General features: G+C 27.7%; 8 protein-coding genes and 1 long non-coding RNA gene across 18 annotated transcripts; 4 read left to right on the forward strand and 5 right to left on the reverse strand.

The window, feature by feature from the left end:
* The first annotated feature begins 347 nt into the window (after positions 1-347).
* LOC122636387 (endothelial differentiation-related factor 1 homolog) lies at positions 348-2,260 on the forward strand. The gene is made up of 4 exons (XM_043827570.1): positions 348-602; positions 935-986; positions 1,260-1,420; positions 1,768-2,260. Exons 1-4 carry the CDS (start codon positions 528-530, stop codon positions 1,921-1,923), a joined length of 444 nt encoding a protein of 147 aa, XP_043683505.1. The 5' UTR covers positions 348-527; the 3' UTR covers positions 1,924-2,260.
* Positions 2,261-2,431: 171 nt separating this feature from the next.
* On the reverse strand, positions 2,432-3,747 carry LOC122636382 (proteasome subunit beta type-1). Its single transcript, XM_043827553.1, has 4 exons — positions 3,515-3,747; positions 3,089-3,278; positions 2,780-3,016; positions 2,432-2,680 (listed from the first exon to the last, which is right to left on the reverse strand). The coding sequence occupies exons 1-4, from the start codon at positions 3,613-3,615 to the stop codon at positions 2,495-2,497; spliced, it is 714 nt and encodes a 237-aa protein (XP_043683488.1). The 5' UTR covers positions 3,616-3,747; the 3' UTR covers positions 2,432-2,494.
* Positions 3,748-3,898: 151 nt separating this feature from the next.
* Positions 3,899-5,031, forward strand: LOC122636388. The gene is made up of 2 exons (XR_006328933.1): positions 3,899-4,023; positions 4,852-5,031. It is a non-coding gene; the product is annotated as an uncharacterized LOC122636388 (long non-coding RNA).
* LOC122636380 (39S ribosomal protein L46, mitochondrial) lies at positions 3,919-5,356 on the reverse strand. 2 transcript variants are annotated; one of them, XM_043827552.1, is made up of 5 exons: positions 5,248-5,356; positions 5,061-5,131; positions 4,621-4,986; positions 4,328-4,470; positions 3,919-4,252 (listed from the first exon to the last, which is right to left on the reverse strand). In XM_043827552.1, exons 2-5 carry the CDS (start codon positions 5,107-5,109, stop codon positions 3,977-3,979), a joined length of 834 nt encoding a protein of 277 aa, XP_043683487.1. In that variant the 5' UTR covers positions 5,110-5,131; positions 5,248-5,356; the 3' UTR covers positions 3,919-3,976. The 2 variants fall into 2 exon arrangements, with proteins under 2 accessions (XP_043683487.1, XP_043683486.1); XM_043827551.1 differs by having other exon boundaries at positions 5,256-5,334.
* Positions 5,280-8,044, forward strand: LOC122636377 (lariat debranching enzyme). 3 transcript variants are annotated; one of them, XM_043827543.1, is made up of 6 exons: positions 5,280-5,399; positions 5,657-6,000; positions 6,116-6,407; positions 6,508-6,608; positions 6,691-7,433; positions 7,530-8,044. In XM_043827543.1, exons 2-6 carry the CDS (start codon positions 5,804-5,806, stop codon positions 7,610-7,612), a joined length of 1,416 nt encoding a protein of 471 aa, XP_043683478.1. In that variant the 5' UTR covers positions 5,280-5,399; positions 5,657-5,803; the 3' UTR covers positions 7,613-8,044. The 3 variants fall into 3 exon arrangements, with proteins under 3 accessions (XP_043683478.1, XP_043683477.1, XP_043683480.1); XM_043827542.1 differs by having other exon boundaries at positions 5,347-5,481; XM_043827545.1 differs by lacking the exon at positions 5,280-5,399 and adding an exon at positions 5,535-5,550.
* Positions 7,804-10,320, reverse strand: LOC122636385 (survival of motor neuron-related-splicing factor 30). 4 transcript variants are annotated; one of them, XR_006328932.1, is made up of 7 exons: positions 10,137-10,320; positions 9,783-10,006; positions 9,547-9,696; positions 8,759-8,909; positions 8,366-8,679; positions 8,243-8,254; positions 7,804-8,120 (listed from the first exon to the last, which is right to left on the reverse strand). XR_006328932.1 is itself a non-coding variant. In XM_043827563.1 (5 exons), the coding sequence occupies exons 1-5, from the start codon at positions 10,173-10,175 to the stop codon at positions 8,536-8,538; spliced, it is 708 nt and encodes a 235-aa protein (XP_043683498.1). In that variant the 5' UTR covers positions 10,176-10,320; the 3' UTR covers positions 8,184-8,535. The 4 variants fall into 4 exon arrangements, 1 of the variants encoding a protein (XP_043683498.1); XR_006328931.1 differs by having other exon boundaries at positions 8,243-8,282; XR_006328930.1 differs by having other exon boundaries at positions 8,243-8,679.
* A 660-nt stretch (positions 10,321-10,980) lies between these two features.
* Positions 10,981-13,817, forward strand: LOC122636386 (peflin). Of its 4 annotated transcripts, none has more exons than XM_043827568.1 (7): positions 10,981-11,163; positions 11,260-11,428; positions 11,513-11,791; positions 11,942-12,682; positions 12,996-13,252; positions 13,343-13,471; positions 13,556-13,817. In XM_043827568.1, the coding sequence occupies exons 2-4, from the start codon at positions 11,263-11,265 to the stop codon at positions 12,034-12,036; spliced, it is 540 nt and encodes a 179-aa protein (XP_043683503.1). In that variant the 5' UTR covers positions 10,981-11,163; positions 11,260-11,262; the 3' UTR covers positions 12,037-12,682; positions 12,996-13,252; positions 13,343-13,471; positions 13,556-13,817. The 4 variants fall into 4 exon arrangements, with proteins under 4 accessions (XP_043683503.1, XP_043683504.1, XP_043683502.1 ...); XM_043827569.1 differs by having other exon boundaries at positions 11,942-12,619; XM_043827567.1 differs by having other exon boundaries at positions 11,942-12,587.
* A 166-nt stretch (positions 13,818-13,983) lies between these two features.
* Positions 13,984-15,816, reverse strand: LOC122636379 (tripartite motif-containing protein 45-like). Its single transcript, XM_043827550.1, has 5 exons — positions 15,326-15,816; positions 14,953-15,185; positions 14,637-14,854; positions 14,358-14,558; positions 13,984-14,257 (listed from the first exon to the last, which is right to left on the reverse strand). Exons 1-5 carry the CDS (start codon positions 15,523-15,525, stop codon positions 14,039-14,041), a joined length of 1,071 nt encoding a protein of 356 aa, XP_043683485.1. The 5' UTR covers positions 15,526-15,816; the 3' UTR covers positions 13,984-14,038.
* A 144-nt stretch (positions 15,817-15,960) lies between these two features.
* LOC122636371 (dyslexia-associated protein KIAA0319) lies at positions 15,961-20,987 on the reverse strand. The gene is made up of 15 exons (XM_043827521.1): positions 20,842-20,987; positions 20,483-20,518; positions 19,954-20,378; positions 19,711-19,880; positions 19,235-19,621; positions 18,548-19,147; positions 18,370-18,481; positions 18,136-18,284; positions 17,856-18,046; positions 17,676-17,775; positions 17,281-17,601; positions 17,080-17,181; positions 16,813-16,989; positions 16,593-16,741; positions 15,961-16,516 (listed from the first exon to the last, which is right to left on the reverse strand). The coding sequence occupies exons 3-14, from the start codon at positions 20,370-20,372 to the stop codon at positions 16,620-16,622; spliced, it is 2,850 nt and encodes a 949-aa protein (XP_043683456.1). The 5' UTR covers positions 20,373-20,378; positions 20,483-20,518; positions 20,842-20,987; the 3' UTR covers positions 15,961-16,516; positions 16,593-16,619.
* Positions 20,988-21,190: the final 203 nt, after the last annotated feature.

A 21,190-nucleotide genomic window follows, 5' to 3' on the forward strand; every position in this document is an offset into this window, starting at 1 on the left:
TGTCGATTGCTCAACTAAATATATTAATATTTTATTTCTTCATGAAACTATATTATCATATTTTTCATTTATCATAAATATTAGTATTTTAATACAGAAAAAATAAATTAGACATTATCCTTAACAATTTTCTACTTTTTGTCCAATAATAATAATTATGTAATTCCAAAACAAACTTTCTGTTGATAATGGAATCGGTCAAATTTCTTCTTTAAATTAATCAAGCTAATGATTAAAGAAGAATTTCATTTCGAAATATCTTACCAATATTACGTCAGATTGATTAGGTTAAATATATGTGAAATCATAAAAATCACATGAAGTCTCACTTCCGTAACAATTACTATAACTTTCTGAACGCATTCCGAGCCTAGATAGATCTGTGAGGATAGAATTAGAGTTGATAATCGTAACTTTATGAACGGTAAAAAGAAGTTGCTGGAAGACATAGATCTTCTACTTGAGAATTGCGTGCAACTTAAAAAGCATATTTTATATCGAACAAAATCATAAATAAATTTTTCGGTATGTCTGACTGGGATACTACGCCTATTACTTTGCGAAAACGTGCACCTAAAGCTTCTACATTAAAATCAGAACAGGTACTGTACAAACCAATATTTAGACGTATTAAGAATATTTAGACTATTAGATTTTAATACTGTTTATTTAAAAATGAAATTGATGTCTTTAAAATATATTTAGATGTAAATGTAGCGAAGTACTACATAACAAATGAAATAGTTTTTAGGAAAACATGAAAGACGTATAAACAAAATAGTTACTAAGGAAAGAAAAAATCAGCGAACTCTATGTTCTCGCTAATCGTATCGAGCTAACATTTGTGTTGAATCTAATTATCGCGGGAAATTCATTTTTTTTTCTTACCAGGATTAATTATATAAAAGTAGTTTAATAATATTTTTATTTACAGGCAGTAAATGCAGCACGACGTCAGGGTTTTGCTATTGAAACACAGGCAAAATGTAAGTTTCATTCAATATAATGTTCATACCAGTCAAGAAAAAAGATATCTTCAAGTGTTAAGAGAGATGTACGAATAAATAATAAAATATTCATTAACATGATTATTCTTAATTTAAATATATAAAGTTTACTAATGTTACAGTATAAAACCAAATTTAAATATCACAAAATATTATTCTTGTATTATTTAAATTAATATTGTTTTATTTGTAAAAGAAAATCTTTAGGAACATGTATTGATGTAACATGTCCTTTGATTTATTTTACGTCAGGGGGTGGTGGTGCAAATAAACAACATGTTACCACAAAGAACACGGCTAAATTAGATCGTGAAACTGAGGAACTAAAACACGATAAAATTCCTCTTGATTTGGGAAAGCTTATACAGCAAGGTCGACAAAGTAAAGGATTATCGCAGAAAGATCTTGCTACGGTAATATAGTGTAGCTCAGATATATTAATTTATATCTGCCAAATGTATTGTAAAACTTTTATTAAAGATTGATCTATGTGCATCATAAAAAAAAAAAAAAGAAAACAAAGCAATTATAAACACAAGAAATTTTAAATAGTATAAAATGATGACAGAAAAACCATTGAAGTAAGTCATCATGTTATGGTGTGTTGATTTAATTAGCTAATTGTTAGATAACAATAAATTAGCTAATTACTTCTGAATGGTAATTTTTGGTGTCTTGTGATTATAACTTGAAAAATAGTTGGTATTACATTTATAGTTATATTTAGTGATATTAATCGTGTATATTTTCTCTTTTGCAGAAAGTGAATGAAAAGGCACAAGTAATAAATGATTATGAAGCAGGCCGTGGAATCCCCAACCAAATGGTTATTGGTAAAATTGAGCGAGTACTTGGCATAAAATTGCGGGGAAAGGATCGTGGGAAACCGTTAATAGCCCCCGGGACGAAGAAGTGAATCTCGGGGGAGTTGGAATCTTTACTTTCTATCCTTATATATTGCTCCAGCAAAAACTGTAAGAAAGATGGTAGAAGCAAAGTAATTGAATTACTTACCTTCCTTTCCTTTGGTTATTTTGATATTACGTGCTATTATTTGTCTTTTTCTGTAAAATAAAACAAGTGATACTTACGAGTACATTTTAGAATATCATAATTATAAATTCAATAAAGTTTATTCAATTACCTTTATATGAACATTTATTGAATCTATTCGGATTATAAATTACTAATGCATATTGTGAGTTGAATAGCATTATAAATCAATGAAATAAAGTTATTAATTTATGATAGAATACCAAATAGTGATCATTCTACGAGCATAAAACCGTATATGGATAGAAGTACTCTACTATTAGCTATTTTGCGTGTATACATATTTTAGTATAAAAAAGTGACATTTTATCTTTATATAATATTTGCATATAAATATCTGTAATTATGATTATATGTGAAACACCACAGTGTATATGAAAGCAAAGACTTTATTTGTATATCACCATAATAATTCATATATTATATTCAATATTTTAATCCTTTCTCAATGGGAAGCTGCTACTTTTTACACCATCTTTAGTAATAATTTTTATGCTTATCCCATCACCAGTATAAATATCTCTTTCTGCGGCAGATATGAAAACATCTTTCAGTACTAACAAAGCCTTTTCTTGTGTAAGTAATTCAACTTTAATGTCTTCTTGATTTTTATATCCAATCTAAAAATTACATAAAAAAAAAAATTGAAATCATTTTTATCAAGTTACTTCCTTTTGTTTATATATACTTCCTGTTGTTTATAAATATTCATAATATACCTGATTATCAAGAAGAGGTTGTAAAAGTGCACCAGCGGATCCACCAGCTCTGTATGTAGATCTTTCACAGTGTCCTATCGGATCATAACTATAGACACATCCTTTCCCATTCTCATCTAATCCAGCAAGTACATTACTGACATAATAGGGAAAAAATCTTTTATAATATAGCATAGCTGAAAGCATTTGTGCTACAGCTGGTGTTGACATCTTTTTTTGATGTTCATGCTCGTACATCTGTTAAAGTTATTGTAGTAAAATTATAAATTAATACAGATATTTACATTTTCTAATTTTAAAGTCAATTACCTGCATGCGAGCAGATAATAATCTGGTCAAACTTAATGTATCACACCAACAACCAGAGCAACCTAAAACAGTAGTATCTGACAGAGGAAACAATTTTTCTTGTTCTCGAGTACAAATAGAATACCCTGTACTAAGTCGATTATCTGCAGCAATTATGCAAAAATCATCACCAGCAAGAGCAACCACACTCCTAAAAAATTTCAACAAAAAAATTAATGTATAACAATTAATTAATATGAAACATTAATTGGACTCATAAAAATATGACAAATATATTAATAAATTTTATTATATTTATCGATATATACGTATATACGAACGAATGAATTAAATAAATTAAAACTGTATGAATTAATTGAATTGAATCCATACTTTGATTTTGAAAATCATTGGTTTTAAACAATATTAGGTTATCTTATATTTTACCCTCCATTATCAGCATAAGGGCTGAAATTCATTTGCTTAATTCCTTCTCTTTCATAATCAGGTAAACCTCGTGATATTTTGCTCTGAGTATAAAGAGCCATGTTTTGTAAGAAACAAAAATTAAACTTTTAAAAGAAATTAGGATCAACTACAATCGGCCACGAATGACACCACACTTTCTATCGAATATGATAAATTCGTATGCTTGCAGCGCTAATCATTGAGTTGAACTAAGGTGATTTTCAATTGGTCGCGTTATTCTCGTATCAGCCAATCGTATACATGAATTAAACGTAACTACGTTTTTTTACATATCAATGAAAAGCGCCATAAATTATGTGATAAAAAACTATTAACAGGGTTTATATTTTATTTTACAACATTTTTACAACAACATTTTTGCCTTACAATAGATAATTTATTTATTATAGTAAAAGCAAGTAAATAATTCTATAATATTGGTTACTCAAATATTAAAAACTCTGATACGTGTTGATAAAATTTAGGAGGTATAGTTTTTTTTAATTCTTCCTTACTTAACCATTGGTACTTTTTATCGCTCGCAATGGATCCATCTATATATCGAGCTAAAAAATAAAATACCTTTGCTCCACACTTGTCACTTCCTTTATTATTTTGCTCTAAATATTTATATTTATGGAAACCAATTGGTGCATTTCCATAAAATCTAACCGTCATTTCTGTACCACAAAATTCTTGCAATACTCTTTCTGCTGCCTTTAATATAAAAAATTTTCTCAATACTGTATTTTTATCAAATATATAAGAATTTTACTGACTTTAGATACTGACTTGCCTCATTGTTTCTCCATCTTTTCTAAGACCTTGAGGTGGAATCCAAGAAGCAATATTGTTGACATTTTGTTCTACAAGTAAAACTAATGTTTTGTCTAATTTATACATATGGCTAGTTTTGTCATTAGATTTATCAAATTCTGAAATAAAAAATATATCTTGATGGAGATATTCTTATTTATAGTTTTTATAATAAATTATTAAAGTACATTTTCAATTATAATACACATTTTCAAATATATATAGAAATACATTAGAAATAATATTAAAACAATATCCTATTTATGTACCTGTAATTCTAGATGCAAATTGAAAATTTTTTAATTCTTCTTGACAACTGTCTTCAAACTCTTGCGCTGTTTGCAATGAAACAACGTCAGTATCTGCAATATTTAATTCTAATGGCTGATTCTGTTCAAGTTTCTCCTTTTCAAGTTTAAGCTCATGGTCTGACTTCATACTATTTTCATACTCTATCCTTTTTAATAAATTATAATAATTTGTTTCTATTTCATTCATAGGTTTTGTAACAATCGGATGACGTTCAAGACATACAGCACTTAATAGATCCCACTTTGATTTGGAGGAAGTATTTATTAATCTTTTGCAATGCCATTGAGAAGCAGAAAATGTATTTTTTACTTCTTTTAAAATGCCTGTAAAAATTGATTCAATTACAAATATATTACACTAAAATGGAATATTATTATTATTATAAAATTTTATTTACTTAATGAAACATCAAATTTCAATGAAGCTTTAAAAGCCTGTTTGAACATTTTTTGTTTTTTTAAATATAACCTAAAAGATTATAATTTTTAATTTTATTAAACGTGTCAAAATAAAGTATATGTATTACACTTTTTATAAATTAGATTCTTAATTTAATTTATTTCTTAGTATAATTTTTTATATACTTTCATACACATTAAGCTACGATACGTTTGATCCGAAATCAAATAAATGGAAAAATAAAGCGAAGAGCCAAAGATACGGCCATTAAGTTGACTTCGTAAAAACGATACTAGAGACATTAGAAAGTTTGGTTAAGTTACACTTTTGTTAAATTGTAAGAGGTCTAAATTTACTTCTAAATATAAACTGAATATGTAAAAAATGAAATATATAATATATATAACATCTTTGTTGTTGTAATTATTATTTTTTAACATTGTTCGATTAAACTAATTTTTTTGTATAAAAACGAAATATCGAAGCATGTAAATTAATCATAATGATAATGTTGTCATTGTTTGATATATTGTATTAATTATACATAATATACACAAATTACATTTTTTTTTCTATATTACATTTTGATTTCAGATTTGGTTCTACGTTTGATTATGGATGTTGTACTATTATAACCAAGAAATAAAAAGGAAAAGATATAAAGATTTTGTTTAGTTTACTGTAAATATAAACAAAAAGTGAAATTAATTTTTTTTGTAATCCACTATTCTGAATTACAACATGAGAATCGCAATTGAAGGATGTGCTCATGGGGAATTAGAAATTATATATGATACTATACAGGAGATTGAAAAAGTCAATGGAAAAAAAATAGATTTACTTATATGCTGTGGAGATTTTCAATCAACGAGGAATTTATGTGACTTAAAATGTATGGCAGTACCTAATAAATACAAAGACATGTGCACTTTTTACAAGTAAGTATAAATGACAAAAAATCAAAATCTGTTAACAATATGTAGTATCATTAATATTATTATTAAAGCTATTTTTACTATTCATTTAGTAATTAATTGTATAAATCCCTCATAGATATTACTCCGGAGAAAAGGTTGCTCCATTATTAACTATTTTTATTGGTGGTAATCATGAAGCTTCGAATTATCTTCAAGAATTACCATATGGTGGATGGGTTGCTCCTAATATTTATTATCTTGGCTATGCCAATGTTATAAAAATAGGTGGGATTAGGATTGCTGGAATTTCTGGTATTTATAAGAGTCAAGATTGGATGCAAGGACATCACGAAAAGCCGCCATATACAAAAAGCACAATTCGCAGCGTTTATCATATTAGAAACATAGAAATATTTCGATTGAAACAGGTAATCATAAACATAAATGTATTCACCTTTACACTTATTAACAATTGTAAATCATATATAACATATTATTTATAAGAAATTTCAAATTTTTACTAAATAGATATCTGGTAAAATCGATATTTTTTTATCTCATGATTGGCCAAATGGAGTAACAAAGTATGGAAATGAAGATAAGCTTTTAAAGGGCAAACCATATTTTAAGTATTTATCTTTTGTTATTGCACTTCAATTTAGGTTTAAAAATCTAAAAACAACATATAGTATATAAAATATTATATTGTAGGACTGATATTAAAAACAACACACTTGGCAGTCCAGCAAACATGGAACTTTTGAGATACCACTACCCATCATATTGGTTCTCTGCACATTTACACTGTAAATTTGCGGCACTTATCCCTGAAAAAGATGGTACAAGAGTAACCAAATTTTTAGCATTGGATAAGTGTTTACCAAAAAGAAAGTTTCTTCAAGTTGTAGAAATAAACCATAATCCAAATTTACCATTAACTCTCAGCTATGATTTAGAATGGTTAACAATTCTTTATTTAACAAATCACCTGCTTAGTGTTAAAAATGGAATTCATTACATGCCTGGACAAAATGGCAATAGTAGATGGACATACACACCAACTACTGAAGAAAAGGAGAATGTATTAAAAAAATTTAATTATGATTTAAAAGTGCCAATAAATTTTGTACAAACTGTTAAACCTTATGACCCAGAGTTAATGGATGACCAAAATGAAATACCAAAATTAATAATAAATAATCAAACTACAAAATTTTGTAATACTTTGGGGATAGATGATCCATCAGTATTATTGCAAATTATACTAGATTCGAAGGAAAAAAAGGTAAATGAAACACTAATAGAATCAACATTAGAAAGCACATTGGAATCTAGTGATATCTCTACCACGTACGAGGACGATAGTGCATGCGAGAATAGCACAAAGAATACTATAGATATGGTTGATGAAAACTTTAGTGATGTACTACCAGTAGAAAGAATAGAATCTGATAGTAAGTATTAAATGATAGTGTATAACTATAGTTAATAAAAAGAATTTACCACTTGATTATTACAATTATATACATTATTTCACTTTTATCTTACAGGCAATAATCACATCACACAGGTAGAACCAAATTGTAAAAAGTTTAAAAGAAGAAATTATTCTATATATTCTAATACTCTATAAATGCAAGTGAAATTTTCTTTAAAAAGACAAAAATGCATCACTGTAAAATCTTATAGCCTTCCTATTTCTAATCTCCACACATTATATGTTTCTACAAATTAACTCTTTAAAATATCGTATATATATCATGACAATATGTATAAAACAAAGTGATAGTACCTCGACTAATGAAGATCAATGATCGATTCATAAATGCACGAATTATATATATAATTTCAATTATATCTCCATGATTTACAAATCATTGAAATTACATTACATTATAATATTGCATTGTATATTACACAATCTTTATATATATAGGTTAAATAAATGTATAATATTAAAAAAAAGATTATAGTTTATAATAATTTTAAATATATGTGATTAACTTTTAAAAGAGTCAAGATGCTGATTTATCAAAATATCATGTTACAATGTCGCTTATCAAAATAGGCTGAATTCTCCAGTCGTTTGTTATTCTTCTTATCACTCCAACTGGTCGTTAAACTTCACAAATCGATATTTACTAAAATTATTACTTTAAAATTATTTAAACATCACTACACAATTGCAAGAGAATTCAAAAGCATGACATTAAAATATACATTTATTTTTATCATTAATTGATTATAAACAAATCATACTTACAAAGACATTAATCTAGAAACACTCATTCATGACACTCATCCTTCAATAGTGTAGGTTAAAAAATGCAAAATAATGTCAGAATTTATTAAAGTGAAATTTTTCATTCAATAAACTTATACATACCTGTGCACACTCAGATATTATTATTGATTATTTCATTTTTCTGTGCCTATTGACCATTCTCACAAACGAAACATACAATCTCAGTTCTCATAGAAACTGAATGATCAAATGTAACAATAATTCAAAATTCTATCTCACAGAATGTGTGATTTTTTTATTTACATTAATATTCACGCTCCTCTCCTCCATTTTTCACCATTACTAAACTTAGTCATTTCTCGACCACTTACGCCACATGTACCAATACCTACTCTTCCATTTACATTCTCTGGTGTTGCAAATATACTTTTCTTTATTACACCTTTCTTTGACGACTAATAACAAATGAAATATTAATTACACAATTTGTTTGTACATCTATAAAAAGAAATATTATTTTTTTCCATCACTTACCTTATTCGTAAAAGCTAACCACTTATTTTTTTCCATTTCACGCTCTTCTTCAAGTTCCTTGAATCGTTGTAGCTTTCTTTGTTTTTTTTTCTTAAGATATTCTCTTTGCTTATTTGGATCAGCTCCTGCAATAGCAGCTGCTTGCATTTTTCTGTAAGGTAATAAATTCATCATTGAATGCAATACAACCGTAGTATTATACACAATAATACACAATAAAATTTTTAAATTTGCAAATTTAGTATTATAATATCTTAATGCATAGTCATCGCAATGAAGCACTATGCATTCTCTTATTAATTTACTTGCATGAACAAAGTTCATAATACAAAAAATAAAAAGTACATATAAAAATCTGAAAAAATTTTATTATAAAAAAATAAAAAGTACACGTAATAATAGATATGTAGTTCCATGTTTGCAACTGCTGTTCCTAATACATCTGTAACAATACTTATACTTTATTAGGAATCATAATAAAATAAAGAAAAAATTTGTTGTAGAAATAGTCTATCGTATCCCGTTACCTTTTCCTGGAATCCACAGAAGTACACAGACAGCGGGACACCAAGGGATCAAATGAACAATAATTGGATTTCAGATGGAAGCACACCATACAGTAGAGTTATTATCGTGGCCAATTGGGAATTCAAGTACGAAGAGAAAAATGATGGATTAGTAACAGCTTTATAATTTAATAATTATCCCTTCATGTTCCACAAATATTGAACAGTGCTTATTAATATAAACTGAAATTTGATAATAAAACTTCTTTCTATATAACTTACTTTGATTTCTGATCTGCCCAATCCGATGCTGGCCTCTTAGCTATTGACTTGAGTTGACTGAGCATCGTAACATCAGTATTTTTGTACTCATTGAAAGTTATGTTCACGACTCCATCTTCACTTATTGCATCTATCGTTGCTTCATAATATCTACAAATAAAATAAAGATATTCAATGAAATAATTTATAAATAATACATATTACAATTCATACACACTTGGTCGTTCAAAACTCACTTGCCATCCTCGCTCCATGGAGCCATACATTGATCGCCCACTTTCCATTTATTGGCTAACACTGCAAGCAAAATAGGATCTTTAGCATCCATGCCATTGGCTTGCCTTTTTTCCTGTTGTTGTGATTTAATTAAATCATGTGTCAGCTCTATTACTTCTTCGAGATCGATTTTTAATTTTAAAAGTTCCTCATTGGTTGGGTCTGTCGTAAGAGCTGCTTCTACCTATAATATAAAAAAATAAAACGTAATCTTTGTTCAGCAATTTCATAAAACGATGAAGAACACATCAAAGGCAAGATGTTGATAACATAATGTCAATACGATGTTAAGGAAAAATTCGAAAGGTTATTACCTGTTGAAGTTGCAATTTATAATTCTGTAAATCGTCCATAGTATGGCCGAATTAAATAATAAATTATCGAATAAAAAATAACAATTTTTCTTGTATTTCTAGAGTCAGTACTTATTACGAACTGTTAAAACATAAATTACGGTACACTACAATGGTCGTGAACGACTAACATAGAGCTCGTAAGGTGGCGTATTCGTCGTTCAAAATGATGCTCACTCATATCAATAAGAATATAAACACAATCGAAACATAGATTCTTTTTATTTATGCATAAACTATTTTCGAAAAAATATCGTTTTTTAAAGGAAAATAAAGGTTTTTCAAAAATTTGAAAAAACAGGGCGTTAGATTAAATCATCGTTCTTAAAATGAGATTTTGTTCATCAAAATCGATCAAGAATTACGCCTGTTCTCATTGTTGGCGTAAACCATTATAAAACTAAGAGTAATGAACAGCCTTAAATATTCTGTTTAATCTTTTTTGTTTTAATTTATGCAAAATACACAATCAATTTGTATCCCATTTTGGCAGATACCTTCAATAATAAATCTCTTCTTATTACGAGCATAGATAAAAAATATATTTGTATTTGCAAATACTCCCTCGACAAGATAGATACAAGTGATCTTATTTAAAAAAGAAAAGCAAAAGAAAATATAAAAATTTATTCGCAAAGATTTTAATCATTTAAGTATTAGATATAGTACGTATTAATACTTCTCACATTTTTTTCGTTGAATAAAAACTTTTAATCAATTTTTATGTTACGGCCTAGTGACCTTTTTATTTTGTTTTCTAACATTTTCCCGCGTATTTTCAAGGTTAATTAGTTTACATCGTGCATACCTGTGTGAGTAAAACATATAGTAGATCGCATGGACGATGTATTGTCGTATATATACACTGCAGCAGTTTTTCTTTGAAAGTAATGAAAGCTGTAATTAATAAGCATATGACAGTAATAATAGTTTATCAGGTGATCTGTAATTAAAAGCATAAAAGGAATACAATTTGGAGACATATCCAGTAAAGACATTTCATAAGTTCATTTCTGAAATACCATTTCGATATCAGAACTTTTAACTTAAACTTCTGATTCATTTATCATTTTTTGATTTATAGAACATGTATGAATATAATTCAGAAAGTCAGATAAGACCAGAGGTGCAACAATGGTTTGCCTTAGTTGACAAAGATGGAAGTGGTAGAATTACAGCAACTGAGTTACAAGCTGCTTTAGCAAACGGAAAAGGTGGAACATTTTCAGAATCAGCTTGCAAATTGATGATTAGTGAGTAAATATATAGTATATATCTAAAGTACATTAGGATAATTGACATGGTAATTATTTATAATTTTTTATTTCTATGTTTAGATATGTTTGGTCATAAACAAAATGGTACTATAGATGTAGTAGAATTTCAAGATGTGTTTAAATATATAAATTCTTGGATTGACTTTTTACGTAGTATTGATCTTGACAATTCTGGAAGTATACAGGAAAATGAATTAAATGAAGTATTAATAAAAATGGGTTATAAAGTTAGTCCTAAATTTGTACAATTTCTTATGCAAAAATGTGATCCTGGTAATTGTCAAAGTATGAGTGTCGATCAATTTATTGTTTTTTGTATTCAATTAGACAAATTTACAGGTAAAAAAATTTATGTATCACCTATTGATAAAAACATAAATTTATATATTTTTTTAAGTTTTCTATTATATTATTAAATTAAAATTTATATTAATTATTATTTTAGTTATAAAATCATTGTTTTATCATTAAGTTATCATTATCTTACAGGTGCATTCAAAGCTAGAGATACAGATAGAAAAGGAAGTATTTCTATTGAATTTGAAGATTTCTTGACAATAGCGCTTGATTGTAGCTTTTACTAAATATATTATTAATTATAATTAACACAAATTGTTAATTGGCTATTATATGCAAAAAATAATGCTTTATATTGACTGTGTCCATGATTAAATTAAAATTGTTATTAAAATATTAAAAATTTAGAAAAATATCACAATTAAAAAAATACTATCTATATAGTAAAAAATATTATAATAACGATTTAGACAATTTTATATTTTAATAATTACATAAGCTATATCCATGTGCAAACACGAATATACTTATCGGTCAACAATGTGTTAAATTAATTTTAAGCCTAATTGTAAACATAATTTTTCTTTTTAATAATTTATGTTACTTACTCTATATTAAGGTCTATATTATTTAAATTCATGTTTTCTCTATGAAAAAATGTAATAAAAAATATCTATAATATTAATTTTAAATTCATATTCTACGATCAGCATCTAGATTCATATTGTTTTCTAACAGTGCCATCTATAAAAGATATTTTTAAATTTATATTTTATTTTAAGATGTACCATCTTAAGTGCTTTACATTTTGACTAAATTTTTAAGAAGATTTTTACAAGTACATAGTATTAGTAATTTAGTTTGTAATAAGTGTGTAATATCAATATTTTATTTAAAATTTGATTAAATGTGGTGTCGAAATGATCCCTGATCGTGCGTCAAATTACGATTTTATCGATATTTTAAGCAATGGAATCTTCACGCGAAATAATTTTTATACATAAATCATTGTTTAATTTATGCATATTATATATAATAACTGAAACATGTACCTTTCTGAATTAATTTTCAAAATAGTACCTCAAATGACAATATAAAATTTTATATATAAAATAGAAATATTCATCTGCATAAAATGGAGATTGATATCACATGACAATTTAATCATTTATATATGATAAATTTATGTAATTAAGCTTTAATATTATATTCAGTAAATAAGTGTAATATAAGATTCTCTGTTTAGGTATTCTGAAGATCCAATTAAATATGAATCAGATCCACAAAATCATGTATCCATGTCAATATGGACAAAACAAGCTCGAAAAAGAATACAGGAATATGCTAGACTCTGGAGGGCTAGACATATCTTAGATGCTATTTCTTTTATAAATGAATTATTTGTTGATAGTTCAGAAGTTGAAATATTGAGTCTTGTTAATGTAATCGCAAGAAGGTTAAAATTTTTAGGTGTACCAGATTCTTCAGAAAACAAGCAATGTGGTAACCTCTTTTTACTTCACATCTATTTAAAAAATAAAAAATAAGAAAAAAATGGAAAATGTTTTAGATAATTTTTTTTTTTTTTTTTAGATGTTTCTAATAATGACAAAAAATTATTTCTATTAAATCAAGGACACAGTGGTATTTATCATTGTTGCACATTTTGTTCAAGTGGTGGAAAAAAAGATGTTGTTTGTGCCTGTGGGGGAAGAATGCCAGGTAAAAATCCTTGTATATATTTATTTATTTTTTTTTTTTAAATTCGTACTGTGCGAATAATTATGATAAATGATTTAATGAAAGGTGGGTATCGTGGATGTGGACATGGACATGTTGGTCACCCTGGTTCGAATCATTGGTCCTGTTGTGGATCGCTCTTACGCAATGGACGTTGTTTAATAACTCGACGATATAAATACCAGTTTTTACTTTAATACTTACCGTGTGTCCTGTCTATGTCTGTCTGAAAATATTAGCTGCAAATACTTATAGTAGATAATATTATTACATAAATTACTATATATGTTTTATGTAAATGTACAAATAAATATTATTTTCATTGTAAGTCCACATTTTTACATATATATATAGTTGGTATTCATAACAATTGATTATTATTAAAAATATAGTTACTATATAACTGTACCTCAAATGACAGTCTTATAATTAATGATGATAGATCATATATCTTATCATCACATTGTTTAAGTCACATGACAATTTATCATATATTTTGATTGTGCGTATAAATATCAAATATTTATTCATGACATAAGGAATGTATGATTATTTAACATACCATTGATCAATGAAATGTTCTTGCTCGTTATAAATGTCATTTGAAAATATATCTTCGTTGTAACGTATAAGTAGAGAATTTAAAAGAATTTTTGCTTTTTCAAGCATTGCTGTTATATATGCAGCAGCTCTCCTTCCAGCCCCAATAGCATTTTCACTAGCATGACCTCTATGTTCTATACTCCACATACATTCTTTACAACATATCTATAAATATAATATTATATTAATATTTAGAGTATTCAATGATATTTCTGATTTAATAAAAATATATTTTTTTTATATGTGATAAAATATTATATAAAACCTGCTGGCATGCATTGCAATAGTATCTCAATGCATTTGAAGGATGGATTTGACAAAGTATAGTACGACGTATTCTGGTTGCTTCCCAGAGAGGTTTTACTACATGTTTGCCTTGTTTCACTTCCACACTTGTTTTTTCTTCATGCTCATTACCACAATCAGAACAAAAGTTGCGCAAACATACACAACATTGTACAATTGCCTTTAATTATCATAAAAAAGAATTAGTTTTACATATTAAATATCTACATATATCATTACCAGTAGGAAGTATATTTACTATTACTTCATCCGAACAAGTATCGCAAAGTATTCTATGAGCCAATTTACGACGCATAGCATCCATAACGAGCTTATGTTGTAGCGGATAATGCGGAGGTGGAATTATAAAACATGTATTTGATAGACAAAAATGACATAAAGGACATCTTTCATAAATATTACATGCTGAATTAATGTTATCATTATTTTTCATCTTACTTGTATCAATATTATTAGCTGTAAAATAAATTATAAAGTATAATTGGATTATGCAAATTATCATTTGTTTTGTTAGATTATATATAATGAGATTATGAGAAGTGAATTCATCTTACTTTTTCCAATCAAGTCAAAGACACAAGGAGAACACATGGCATGTAAGCAAGGAAGAAGTCTAGGTTCTTGCATTTTTTTACCACATCTTGAACATAAGAAATCTTTATTTTCATGAATATTTCGAATTATTTTCATTTTATCTTCTTTACATTCATCACTTAAATTTCCGTTATCCGACAATGTATAGGATAGTAAATTTATTTTTTGTTCCATACTCCACCTTAATCCATTTCTTAAAATATAGTCATTGTTAATTTTATAACACTTAGTGTTCATATTTTTATTTATTTATAGCCACAGTAAATAAGACAGATTATGTACCCATTTATATTTCATAGATTAACAATATATACTTTAAATTTATATTATTACCTTGTATTAACATTTACGTATTTCGGTTCAATTGTAACAATAGATTGATTATTTCTATTTTTTTTCTTCCTGTTAAAAGAAATGACGTTCCCATTATTATTATTATATTTATTATTTTCGCTTTCGTTTTCAATTGTTTTTGCATGACCGAAGCAACTATTTTCAAATTGATTCTTAACTGAACAATTCACGAATTCCATTGATTTAAGTAACTATTTAATCAATAGAATTTATTAATTTTTTATCACATTGTTGTTTAATAATGAACTCATGGTAAATCTGATACTTTACTTTACGGTAGTAGGAATGTCTTGCAGACTACTTCCCAACTTCAGCAGAACGTATCTGGTTAAAAATAACATTTAAGTAGACCGCGGTATTTCGCGAGCGATAGAAAACGGCGGCTGCTATGTATAGATATTTATATTCTATAAAATAAATGTAGGAAACATTTCTTTTTTTTTTATCACATAATAAACATATATTAAAAAGTATTCGTGTGTGTGCATATATACATATATACACGCACTACAAAAATAATAATACTATAAAAAAAGAAATAAATCACTGCTAATCTAAACTGACTTGTTTACCCGATATAAAACTGGCATCAATAAAATTTTTTTGCCACGCACTGTGAATAATAAATTTTATTCAATATTCATATACGTGTAAAAATAAAATCGACGATGTAAATATCGAAGAGTAAATAGTACATACAAATGGTTTATAGATTAGAGTTACAGATTAAAAGTAAATACTATATATAAATATTAATTTAAATATATTTTATCAAGGCCGTTATTGTGTAATTTATAGAAACTTTCAGTGTTTTGACCATTCTGTAACATTAACTATATCTGTAAATAATTGGTAATATCTACCAACAAATATATAATAAGTTTTTTTTTTTTTTTTTTTAAAGCGTAACGAATATATGAATACTGCATTAATTCATAATGAAATAAATAATTGAAGTGCAATGAAGAGATATCATTATACTTTTATATTCAAAGATTATCTACTTTGTTCGGTCCTTTTTACAAGTTTCGGATTTAAGTTTCGTCATTTTCTTATCATTGTAAGGTACTTAGTGTAGATTACAGCCCCATAACTGACTAGTACTTTATGTTTGGCCAAATTTACACACATGTGCGTTAATTATATCAACATGATTTTGTGAATGTAACACTGGAACATAAGAATATACAATGTCGGGATACATTATCTTACACGTAAAAGAGTCATCTAAATTTTAATTAATTACCTTAAATATTTTTTTTTGTTTTTACTTTCACAAACCATTACGAGCTTTACCATTTCTCATGTGACTATTATTTCTTGTCTTACAATGTTCAAACAAGACATCATAAGAATCAGCATCTGAATCTGATAATACCATCTTAGTGTGTGGAACTGCCAAATAAATTTTAAATTATTAAAAGGATTGATTTTTTATCAATATATAAAGTTAATATTAATATTACCATCGTCTTCGGGTTCTGGTTGAAGAAGAGAATAACGAGCTGGCTTTTTCTTCGGACGCAATATTCTTCTCTTACTAGTACATATTCTCTGACATAAACAAATAAGTCCCCAAATAAGTCCAACCCAACAAACAACCAAGGATAATAGTGCTATTAACACATACAAAATACTCCAGTCTAAAAGATACAATCACAGAATTATTTACGTTTCAAATATTTATAACTGGTGAATTAAATTGTATCAATTCATAAGAGACATTGACATACCACAGTTAGATTCTCCATTACCAAAATATTTTTGTATTAAATTCTGCATCCAAAATGCTTCACACATACACTGTCGTGTTCCCTGATTACACACTCCATGACCTTATCCAAAAAATATTTCTATTATCTTCCTGATTATACTAGTATTATTATGGCTATATATATTCATATCCATAGTAACGTGGAAAATATTTCTGTTACCTGAACAATTATTTTGACACAATGCAGTATCTATATTTGCTACTGATAGTTGTAATAAACCAGAATCTTGTTCAAGTTTTTGTTTTAATCTCTTAACCACATCTGGACCAGACATCGTTTCTTTGCCACCTTTTTTTTCCACATAAAATATTAATACCGCTTTTCCTGTACGTGGTTCAGCTCTTAAGTTCCGTACGATAATAGATGCTTCGTCGCGCAATAGCATTTGTAATTTTACAACCAGAGAATTTTTTTGAGATTCTGTTAATACATTAGCACCTATATTTAATGTCAATTCTACCAAATGAAGCAATTGAGGGTCTGTAAATTCATTGATATGTTAATTAGTAGGCTTATACATTTTTTCTTAATACTGTTTTAATTCAGTTATTCACCTGATTTTACAATTACTGATACGGTATCTTCGTTGCTTAATCCTTGTTCATCTGTTACTTTAAGTTTGAAAAGATATCTGCCAGGCACGATATCAGTTAACTATCACAGATGAAAGAATTATTATTTATGTGCAATATTAGTTTACATCGTTATTCTATTATAACAATAAAAATTATTACCATTAATATTGGTGATTTATCCGTTCCTTCGATTATAGTGCCCACTGCGAGACTAGATGGTTCTCTCGTCCATAACCACTGTCCGATACGTAAATCGTCGGAAGATTGTGAACCATTAAGGATTAAGGCAACGATAGGAGCTATTATAATTTGGTCACCACCAGCATTTGCTTTAGGTGCTGCATTTTTATCTTTGAAGAAACAAACCATTGTAGAGTAATATTATTTTAATATAAATTAATTGTAGAATCTAGAATGCAATAGGAAATAGAATACATACTCTGTGTCACTTTGACACCGACTGTGTCAGAATCTTTATTTCCATTATCATCGATCACTGTTAGTTTGAATAGATAATCTCCCTTAGTTAACTTTGTTACATTTGTAATAGATTCATTTACTGCAGAAAAATCAACTATACTGGGACCACTGTATGAGTAATATAGTTATAGGAAACATTAGCAAAGACATAGAATACAAGATATATTTATAATATATAATATAATAATTATACCTCATTTGTTTCCAGTGATATGAAACTATTTTTATATCATCTTTGCTTTTTCTACCATCTAATACTGTTCGTGTCTCTGGCAATGCAATAGTTATATCCTCTCCAGCATTAGCTACAAGGCAATAATTATAAAAATTATTATTACATGAAATAGTTTAATATTATATTGTTAACTAACCTTTCGGTGGTTTATTTGTTGGAGGCTTTACAAAAACATGAATTTCAGCTGAAGAAGCCTGGCCAGAATCATCTGTTACTTTAAGAACGAAAGTATACATTCCTTCTACCAAATTTGATAGATGTAAATAAGGAGTTCTTGTAAATTGCATGTCTACAGCTTTGTTTTGATCAGAAGGACTTTTTGTCCATTCCCAGCTTGCTATTCCTCTATCATCTGTGCTTAAGTTTCCATTAAGTATCAATGTATTTTGAGGTAAATAAATTATAACATCTTGTCCTGCATTCGCACTTGGTGGATAATCGATTACTTTTAAAACTGTTATATTAGCTTTTGTAGAATTTGTGACATGATCAGAGTCTTCAACTGTTAGCTTAAAGGTATAATTTCCAGCAATGAGATTATCCAGTTGTAAGGTAGGAGTATCAACTAAATTAGGCTGATATCCAATAGGACCTTGTTGCAGTTCCCAATGATAAGAAATTATGTGATCATCATCTTTACTCGTTGATCCATCTAATACAGCTCCCGTATTGGGCAATTTTACAACTTGTGAAGCAGGTGAAATTATAGCAATTGGTGCTTGATTTATTCTTTTAGCTAGTTTGTAAAAGTTAAAAATGAGAAATATTTCAATATGAGAAATTTTGTAGTTTTAAAAAATATATAAATAATAGAATAACTTACGTGGTAAAACACTGACATTTGCATAGGCTTCTCCATAAGCATTTGGACTACTTACAGCTACTTTAAATCTATATAAGCCTTCTGATAAATTACTCAACTTAACAGTTATACGATTTTGATCAGTCATTGTTCCTGTATGACCTTCTGGTTGACTAAGTAAACTCCAAGCATAATTATAATGTTCATTGCCTTGTTCAGCAGGTATTGTGTATGCTGATAATGTTACTTCATTCTCTGGCAAGCGTACTTCTTTAGAAACTGCAGATACCAACAACTGTTTCAAGGTAGGCTTCACAGATGTAGTTGTACCTTTTAAAATTTGACCACTTATTTGAGGAGTAACACCAAGTTCTGCAGATTCTATATCATCTAACACCACACAAGTACCTGCAATTCAAACATTGTAACTGTAGAATAATTCTTAAAAGTAATCAAACATATATTTATGTACAGAAAAAATTAAATGCTATATATACCAGCGATATTCCTTTTGAATCCAAAACTGCACTGACAAATACCTATGTCATCTTTTTCCTCGTGTCTAATACATACTTCGTTAGGTGCACACTCTGATGGATCTATGCAACTAACACTATAAGTCTCAAATACAACATGGGTATCGTCAATGTTGTCCATTAATAAAGGTCTATACGAATTTTACAAATATTTCAATAGTTTGAAAAAGAATTTCTTACAGAATAATTATCTAAAATATTTACCCAGTTTCATCATTTACTTGAGTTAATAGTTCACTCCACATTTCATTATCTTTTATTGGTTTGACTAAAACCATACTAGGTGCGTTTTCATTTGGTAACTCAGGTCTATACAACGGCATGCACATTTTGGAATTATCACATTTCACATGATAACACGTGTTATTATGCATCAGAGCTACGTTACATCGTAATTTATTGCAACAACTAGCAACGCAATGTTTCATACTTGTTACATGAGACCATGGTGTGAAAAAACTTTGAGAAAGATTTCCACGAGGCAAATATTTTGTAAATACATGAGGATATAAGCTAGGGCATATTATTTGCCATTTTCTATCCCAATTTCTATCCCAAGAATAATCTCCAATGCAAGTTCCAAATAAGAATAAATATAATCCAAGGTAATAAATATTAAACATTTTTAGCTACATTAACGAAAAAAAAAAGAGAATCAAAATTGGTTATTGACTTTGATTAATTTTAATTAATTTTGATAACAATGAAAATCAATATATTTTTGTTATTTTACCTTATTATTCTTTTCTGCAGAATGATAAATATTTCACTGTAAAATAAAGTTCTCTCTTAGGTGTTTTTATATATCATACATATCATTTATACATAAACTGCATTTACAAACTGTCGACGTTTCGTGCCCGTGTCGTTATTTTAGAATAATTCGCAGCTGTATATGGTGAAGCTTATCATAAATTAGTAGCATGTTATTATCACGACCAACAGCTAATCAACTATAGGGGTAATTATCATACTTCCTGGTAAGTCGGAGAAAGGAAACTTAATAATAACTGATAAAATACTGCATTATTAAACTATTTACAACATTGAGTCCAACTTCGTCGATTAATAATTTGGATTTTGTTGACTTACATAGAAATCAAAAGCTTTGTCCAAGAGATAACACTATTTAATTTCGTTTATACTCTCTATGACACCTGCACCACTTGCATACACCATTGCGCATGAATTTCTGATTAAATGTAGATGTCGACACTGATGAACAACAACCAAACTGATAATAATAAATCCGAAAATGTATAACCTAACGAAATTAAAACGGGAAAAAATGCACATACATTTTAAATAAATAAATATATGTCACAAATAAAATAAATAAATGTCATGACGCAGATAGAGAAAGTATACAGCATGATTTTGTATAAATAACCTATTATGAGCAACAAAAAAAGAATAGCAGTTTACGCTTAACCAAAAATAA

Source organism: Vespula pensylvanica, chromosome 21 (assembly GCF_014466175.1).
Source record: "Vespula pensylvanica isolate Volc-1 chromosome 21, ASM1446617v1, whole genome shotgun sequence".
NCBI lineage: Eukaryota > Metazoa > Arthropoda > Insecta > Hymenoptera > Vespidae > Vespula > Vespula pensylvanica.